Source organism: Candoia aspera, chromosome 10 (assembly GCF_035149785.1).
Source record: "Candoia aspera isolate rCanAsp1 chromosome 10, rCanAsp1.hap2, whole genome shotgun sequence".
NCBI lineage: Eukaryota > Metazoa > Chordata > Lepidosauria > Squamata > Boidae > Candoia > Candoia aspera.
Window position 1 is genome coordinate 18,351,030 of NC_086162.1, and position 7,343 is coordinate 18,358,372.

At 47.4% G+C, this 7,343-nt stretch overlaps 1 protein-coding gene across 1 annotated transcript; it reads left to right on the forward strand.

The window, feature by feature from the left end:
- The first annotated feature begins 674 nt into the window (after nucleotides 1-674).
- On the forward strand, nucleotides 675-6,413 carry TMEM147 (transmembrane protein 147). The gene is made up of 8 exons (XM_063312240.1): nucleotides 675-693; nucleotides 1,555-1,691; nucleotides 2,292-2,361; nucleotides 2,506-2,571; nucleotides 3,722-3,858; nucleotides 4,037-4,121; nucleotides 5,290-5,411; nucleotides 6,112-6,413. Exons 2-8 carry the CDS (start codon nucleotides 1,615-1,617, stop codon nucleotides 6,230-6,232), a joined length of 678 nt encoding a protein of 225 aa, XP_063168310.1. The 5' UTR covers nucleotides 675-693; nucleotides 1,555-1,614; the 3' UTR covers nucleotides 6,233-6,413.
- Nucleotides 6,414-7,343: the final 930 nt, after the last annotated feature.

The window sequence follows — 7,343 nt, forward strand, 5'->3', positions numbered from 1 at the left end:
TTCCCAAATGAGGCAGGGGGCTGGATTCTGCTGTTTTAAAGTACACGGACGTCTCAGCCCCATCTTGGCAAGTCCACAGAGAGAGAGGGTAAAAAAGGCATAGAAGGAAAAACAGAAGTTCTCACACGCTCACAGCTTTTATGCTGCTGATGAGTAAAAACTGAAGAGTCAGCACGAAGTAAACGGATCAAGGATTGCAGCTTCCTTGCGATATGCCTTTTCATGGAATAAATGCAGCAAATGAGATTTCTGGCGAAAAGCATTCTCTATACCTTCACTTAACTTCCGTAGTCCGAACTAGATTCGAGAACTACAACTCCCATCAACGTGGGGAACCGGCGACCTCTCGCCGTCGGACAGCTATTTCCAGAGCGCCTCGCTCCGCAGGCGCCCCGCCTCTTCTCCCCTTCGCTCAAGTAATCTTCCAAGACGCCCTTCATACTAAGGCCAACGTGATTTAAATGAAGGACTACGGCTCCCGTCATGCACCGGCCCCTAGGTCGCTAGGCTTTATGGGGATTGTATTGCTCCCCGGCCTCTGGGTCCTATGGAAAACGAAGCGGGCAGCCACGAGAAAGAACTACAATACCCACCATCAACCGAGGGCCGTCGGAGAAGGGCGGTGCCGTGAGCGCACGCGCAGATGCCGTTGAGGTGGAGGAGGAGGAGGAGGAGGACGTGTATGTTAAGCGAGTACGGGAAGGAACGGGGACTTGACGAAGGGGGAAAAGGGGTTTAGGGGAGCGCGGGCGGGCAGCGGACTCCCTCAGCGGAGAGAAATGGAGGGGGACGCGGGGTGCTTTTTGGGGAGCGGTTCTCGAGCGGCGGGCGCGGTTCTCGAGCGAAGGACGGCGGGCCCTGCCCCGAGGCGCCTCCAGTCGGGGGCAAGAGCAGCCCAGCCGGCCTGCGCGCGTGGAAATACCGCAGGCCCAGCCTCTCCCCACTCCAGTCCGTCTCCCTGGCCACGCCGGCTGAGGTTGATGGGGGTTGTCTGGAAGCGGGGTCGTTGGGAAGAGTTAAGGCCCCAGGCTAGAAACCGGTAGACTGTGAGTGCTTGTCCCGCCTTGGGCATGGGCCAGTCACTCTCTCTCAGCCCAACAGGGTTGTGGTTGTGAGGAAAACAGGAGGAGGAAGGAGTATTAGGTATGTTCCCCACCCTGAGTTATTTATAAAAATGATAAAGGCGAGATAAAAAAATCTAAAAAATAATAAATGAATGAATGAGGGGAAGAAGGGAGGTGGCTGAGCATGTGTGTGGGAAGGCTCTGGGTACTTTTTTTAAAATCCGTTGAATCGTGTCCAATTCTTGGAGACTGCCTGGACAAGTCCCTGCAGTTTCCTTGGCGAGGTTTTTCAGAAGCGGTTTGCCATTGCCTCCTTCCTAGGGCTGAGAGAGAGTGACTGGCCCAAGATCACCCAGCTGGCTTCATGCCTAAGGTGGGACTAGAACTCACAGTGTCACGATTTCTAGCCTGACGCCTTAACCACTACACTAACTGGTTCTCTTTGGGCACTGTACTATTTATTAATTTATTTCTCTCCCCCTCTCTAAAGGACCATCTCTGCGGTGCTAGGTGGCAAAAGCCACCCTGCCTGGCCCACCTGTATGCCAAGATGACTCTCTTCCACTTTGGGAATTGTTTTGCCCTGGCCTATTTCCCCTATTTTATCACTTACAAGTGCAGTGGCCTGTGAGTATCTTTCTTTCTTGGAAGAGGGGTGTGTGTGTCTGTGTGCGCACATTACGTGCTAGTAGTGATCGCGAGGGAGCATTTGTGGCTGCTTACAATCTCTTGGGCCGCACTGTGTTTCAGACAAGCTCTAAACTGGTATTTCTCAAACTTGGCAACTTTAAGCTTGTGGACTTCAACTTCCAGAATTCCCCAGAATGCTGGGGAATTCTGGGAGTTGAAGTCCACACAAGTTTAAGTTACCAAAAACACTGCATTAAAGCCCCTTTAGCCCCTTTTATGGTATTTTCTGGCTGAGTTCAACAGTCCAATCGTCTAATCAACTTTTATTTAATGTCTCATGGCTGGCTGAGGAATTCTTGGAGTTGAGGTCCACAAATCTTAAAACTTGCTAAGTTTGAGAAACACTGCTCTAAACAATGCTCTGAGAGCCTGGGAGTTTGTACTGATTTGCAGCCTCTGAAAGCCCCGGGGTGTCTTGCAGGATGGTGAAGCATCCTTTTGATTCATTGGTGGATCAGTGTATGGTGTAATCGCCAGTGTGCTGTGCAAAAATAGAGATTTTATCCAAGGCATGGTTGTGCTGTCTCTCTCATGCAGGTCAGAATATAATGCCTTCTGGCGATGTGTGCAAGCAGGAGCCACCTACCTCTTTGTCCAGCTGTGCAAGGTATGGGCTGACACACTTTGCTGAAGGAGGGATACAAGGCTGAATGTGAATCTGGGTGCAAAAATGTGAGGCCTGTCATAGCAAAAAGCTCTTGTGGGGGATTATCCTCTTTCTCTCTTTTCACTCTCTTTCTCTCTTTTACAGATGCTGTTTTTAGCTACGTTCTTTCCAACTTGGGAGGGTGGTGCAGGAGCTTATGATTTCGTTGGAGTAAGTTTGGTTGTTGGCAAGCAAGGAAGAATCTGAAGCTGGCATTTTGTGTACTGCCAAATGCTCAAGAGGCTGGTGTGTTTATAAAACAAAGATCCAAAGGACAGTGATTATGCTGGTGGATTTTTCTGTGTGTTTCTATCAGGGATTGACAATATGTGCCCTTGTTGCTTCAGTGAATTTCCCAGTTAAGTAATTTTGTTTTCAAAAACTGGGTAAAATCTCAAGAGATTGCCAAATCCTGCAAGATTTTCTTGCTGCCGCTGAGACCTTATGACTGTTTTGGGTGCTAAGGGCATTCTTGTGTGAGATCTTGAGAGTGTAGTTGCCAATATCTTAGGAAATTTGGCGATCCTGTGGGGATTGCAGCCATTTTTAAAACTGATATTTCACGTTTGCCTTTGGAGGCCTATGCCTGAAAAGGTTAGCGTCCTCCTCTTCACTATGTAAAACGCTCAAGGTGGCAGAAAGTTTTGGTAAACAGCCATCGACCTCCCTAAGTAAGACTGTCTTGCTGAGAGTGATACCTTTTGAGTGCAGAGTACTTTGGGGTTTGACATGTTGCATGGACAGTGGTGGGTGAGTACATTTTGCGAAACTGCAGTGATCTAGCTTCCGTTAGTAAATAATAGTGTAAGTTGATGGAGGACAACTGAATACTGGCTGTTGCTACCTGTAGTTCATGATCAGTTCATTTATTTGTAAACCGCCCGGAGCTGTTGTATACGAGTTGGGCGGTTGAGAAGTTCAATAAATAAATCAACCAGGGTTCCATGGCACTCTAGGGTTCCGCGAGAGGTCCCTAGGGGTCCCCTGGGAGATCACGATTTATTGAAAAAAATTATTTCAAATTTGGGCCACTTCACATTAAAGAGGTAAGTTTCATTCTTTATTTTCAGTTTAAGAACATTGTTCATGCGTATCTACAGGCCTACCCATGAAACAAATACAATCATTTTGTTATGTCTGGCCTGTCTTGGAGCCTGGATGTGCAGGGGTTCCTCGAGGCCTGAAAAATATTTCAAGGGTTCCTCCAGGGTCAAAAAGTTGAGAAAGGCTGAGTTAGAGGTTTTAGGGGAGGGGAACCTTTGGGGTTGAAACAACCCACGGAGTTTGCTTGCCTGCTTCTGAGTTTTTTCTCGTGCTTTAGGAATTCATGAAAGCCACCGTAGACATGGCGGACTTGGTGGGCTTGCACCTGGTGATGTCCCGGAATGCAGGGAAAGGGGAATACAAGATCATGGTAGCTGCCCTGGGCTGGGCCACGGCGGAGCTCATTATGTCTCGGTGAGTTGGGTTTGCAGAAATGGGGGCAGAGCTCAGAAGAGGGGTGGGAGAAGCTACTCATTTGCTTGCCCACATTTTTGATGCTGGCTCAGTGATGTAGCCTGTGCAGCTGCTGTGCAGTCTTGTGTCCTTCTCTCTGTGATGTGTCCCATCCTAACTGCCTCCATGCTTCCAACAGATGCATCCCACTGTGGGTGGGAGCTCGTGGCATTGAGTTTGATTGGAAATACATTCAGATGAGTATAGATTCCAACATCAGCCTGGTAAGTGCTAATTTTCTCCCTCTTTCGGTTGAGCTTCTCTAAAATAATGCCTCATATGACAGGATTTAATTACTGAGGACTAGGAACTTGCGATGTGTTTTTTGTTTACTGGGTTTTTTTGATAATGTATGAGGCCTGCCTCCTGGCTTATATACATTTGGATTGGCAACCCAGTTAAAAAGATCATAGTCAATCAATTCATTAAATCTGCTGAACTCGGTAGGTAGAAAAGTAAAGTTTCCCAGACAGGATGACCATATGTTTTCATGCATTGACTAGATTTAATTTTAAAACGCCACTTCATTAGTACAGTTTTTTTTAAAAATTAGATACTCCATCTGTGTGGCTTCTGTAATAGGTAGCTGCGAAGTGAGATTGTTCTGTGAATGTGGAGCTTTCTGTAACCAAACGTGACTGCAATAAATATTTCCCCAAACTGTTTTTGGGTGGAAGAAAAGCTCTAAGGAATGGAGCTTCTCCCAAGAGCCAAAACGGAGACTGAGTGAGCTTGTGGGCCAGGAAAGCACACAGGGAGAGCCCGAGCATAGGGGCCAATGAAAGGGAGGATACTGGATAAGAGCAGAGCTGGCTGGCCGGGCAGCATTGGAAGGAACAGGTAGTCCTTGACTTACGACCATTTGTTTAATGATGGCCCACAGTTACAAAGGCCTCGGAATGGGTGCTTCATAGCCTGCAAAGCACTTCGGGGCGTCGCAAAACGTCGCATCCCCCGCGCAGTCACATGATTGCATTTTGGGCATTTGGTAACTGGCTTCGATTTATGACCGGTTGCAGCAACTTGCAGTCACAGGATTATGTTTTGCGATGGTTTTTGCCATTTTCCAGCAAAAAATGCCCCTTGGGGAAGCTGGATTTGCTTAACGGCTGGTGATTTGCTTAACAACCCACGGTTTGCTTAACGACCACCATAAAAAAATCATAAAATCGGGTCCGGTCACATGGTGACTCGACTTACAACCACAATGGCATACGATGAAAATTCCAGTCCCAGTTGTGAATGTTAAGTCGAGGACTACCTGTGTTGGAATTTTATGTTGCAACGTTTTTTAAGTCCCAGTTGAGTTGAATGTAGGATGCGCTGCTTGAGAGTTAGGTTTCAGAAGGCATTTGGGAATCTTTCCCCCTCCCTCCTTTTGTGGCCCTTCAGGTTCATTATATCTCCACTGCTGCCCTGGTGTGGATGTTCACCCGCTACGATTTACCGAAACATTACCGGCTGCCCCTTACTTTCCTCCTGGGTGTCAGTGTCTACAAAGCCTTCTTTATGGAGTGAGTGTTCTTGGTGGAATTAATGGGGCAGAGGGAGTTGGGGGTGGGATATTATCTGGAGCTCACTGAGGAGGGGAAGACATTGGGAATGTTCAGGTCTTCTGTTCAAATCCTTGTGCCCCCTTTCCTTTATTTTCTGCATAACAGATCCTTTCCTCAAGCAGCTTGAGTCATTAAGTGACCTTTTTGGGGTGAGTGAAGAATTGAAGCTGGGCTTCCCGCATCATCTTCACCAAGGCCCCTTTTAAAATTCCTTTTGCATGGTGGAACCAGAATCAAGACTTCCCTTTGCTCAAATGGTTGGAGAACTTTCCCACCTCAGTGTTTGTGGTGGGTCAAAAAAGTAAAGGTGGGGGGCTGCTGTGATCCAAACCACCATCTTGACTGTTTTTGGACCCTCCCCTGGCGGACGCCCCTCTCTGTGGTTGCATTGGGTTGTATTCACCCCACACAGTGAGCCGTCACATGGTTCGTCGGGTCTTGTCTTTGTGTTACAAACTCAACAGTTGTGTTACGTAAAGGAGAGTCGGTAGCTGGCCCTGTGTGTGAGTGCAGCTAAAGGCAGTTAGTTCATTAAATGCTGAGTCACTGTACCATGATTCAGCATGGTGTGCAAATCATATGAGCATATTGATGCAGCGGTGATTTCCTCGCCAGGCTCAACGTCTCAAGCCTCACCCACTTCTCTCTGCTCTTCTAGATCGTTTGTGCACGTCTTTCTGCTGGGTAGCTGGACTGCGCTTTTGGTTAAAGCCGTGATCACTGGCCTCCTGTCCTTCAGCTCCCTGACACTCTTTGTCACCCTGGTACACAGTAACTGAGGCCCCACTGATGGTCACTCCGACTTGGGGAACCTCCGTGTTTGCGCATCCTAAGGTCGTTCAGCTGTGGATTCCGTTTGCAAGGCTGCGTGTGACTTGATCCTTCCTGCTGTGAGATCGGTTCCAGTCATGGTCTCAGTGCCATTCCGATATATGATGCTAATTTAAAAAGTGTTGTTTATGTTTTGCCTAGTTTGAATTCCTTTGGCTGCTGTCTAAACATGCTTCCTACACTACGGGGTTGTTTATACAACTCCCTAAACCAGTGTTTCTCAACCTTAGCAACTTTAAGCTGGCTGGGGAATTCTGGGAGTAGAAGTCCACACAGCTTAAAGTTGCCGAGGTTGAGAAACACTGCACTAAACCAGCAAGTACACACAATCATTTCATACCCCTACCCTGTTTAGTCTTAGAGTTGTGTTGCGTTGGCATCCGTAACCAACCACGATGATGTCAAAATGACACTGCGTCATAAAGCCATCGTACAAAAGATTCCACTTGCTATTTGCGTTATGGCATCGGACACAAGTGCATGCAACTACATCTGGCAGGTTCCATCATCTGCATCATGATGTACCTGTCATTCTTCTTCCCTCATGGATGCTGTTGCTGTATTATCTACCCTAAAACGGATTGCAGTTTGGGGTTTGCAGAAGCTGGAAGGTAAAGCCACCATGGATTTTTGGTATAACGTTTGAATTACATCGAAGCTGAGGTTATTTACAGTTTGGTCAACGTGAAAGGATTGTAGTGAAAGCCATATGTAGCTGGGGATAAAATGGCAGAATTAAAACCAGGTTTTTTGGTTTGGCTTGTCATGGGGATAACAATAAAGCGGGTCTTGATTTTTCTCCTTGCATGTGGCAATAGTGAATGGATGCTGCTTTCGCCAGGGGCCATCATGATGGAGGATGCTCTGATGTAGACATCACCATCTTCTGAGAATGCCCCCTCGTCTGCAGGACTCTTGGCAGCAAGAGTGTTCTCCCACTCTGCAAACCACGTATGTTTTGTTCAGGGAATATGCACAGTTACTAGCTTGATTTAGGGAGCATTATGGTGACCCTCTGAAAATCTCTCTAGAATATTTTTCAAGTCCATGCGCGTACGT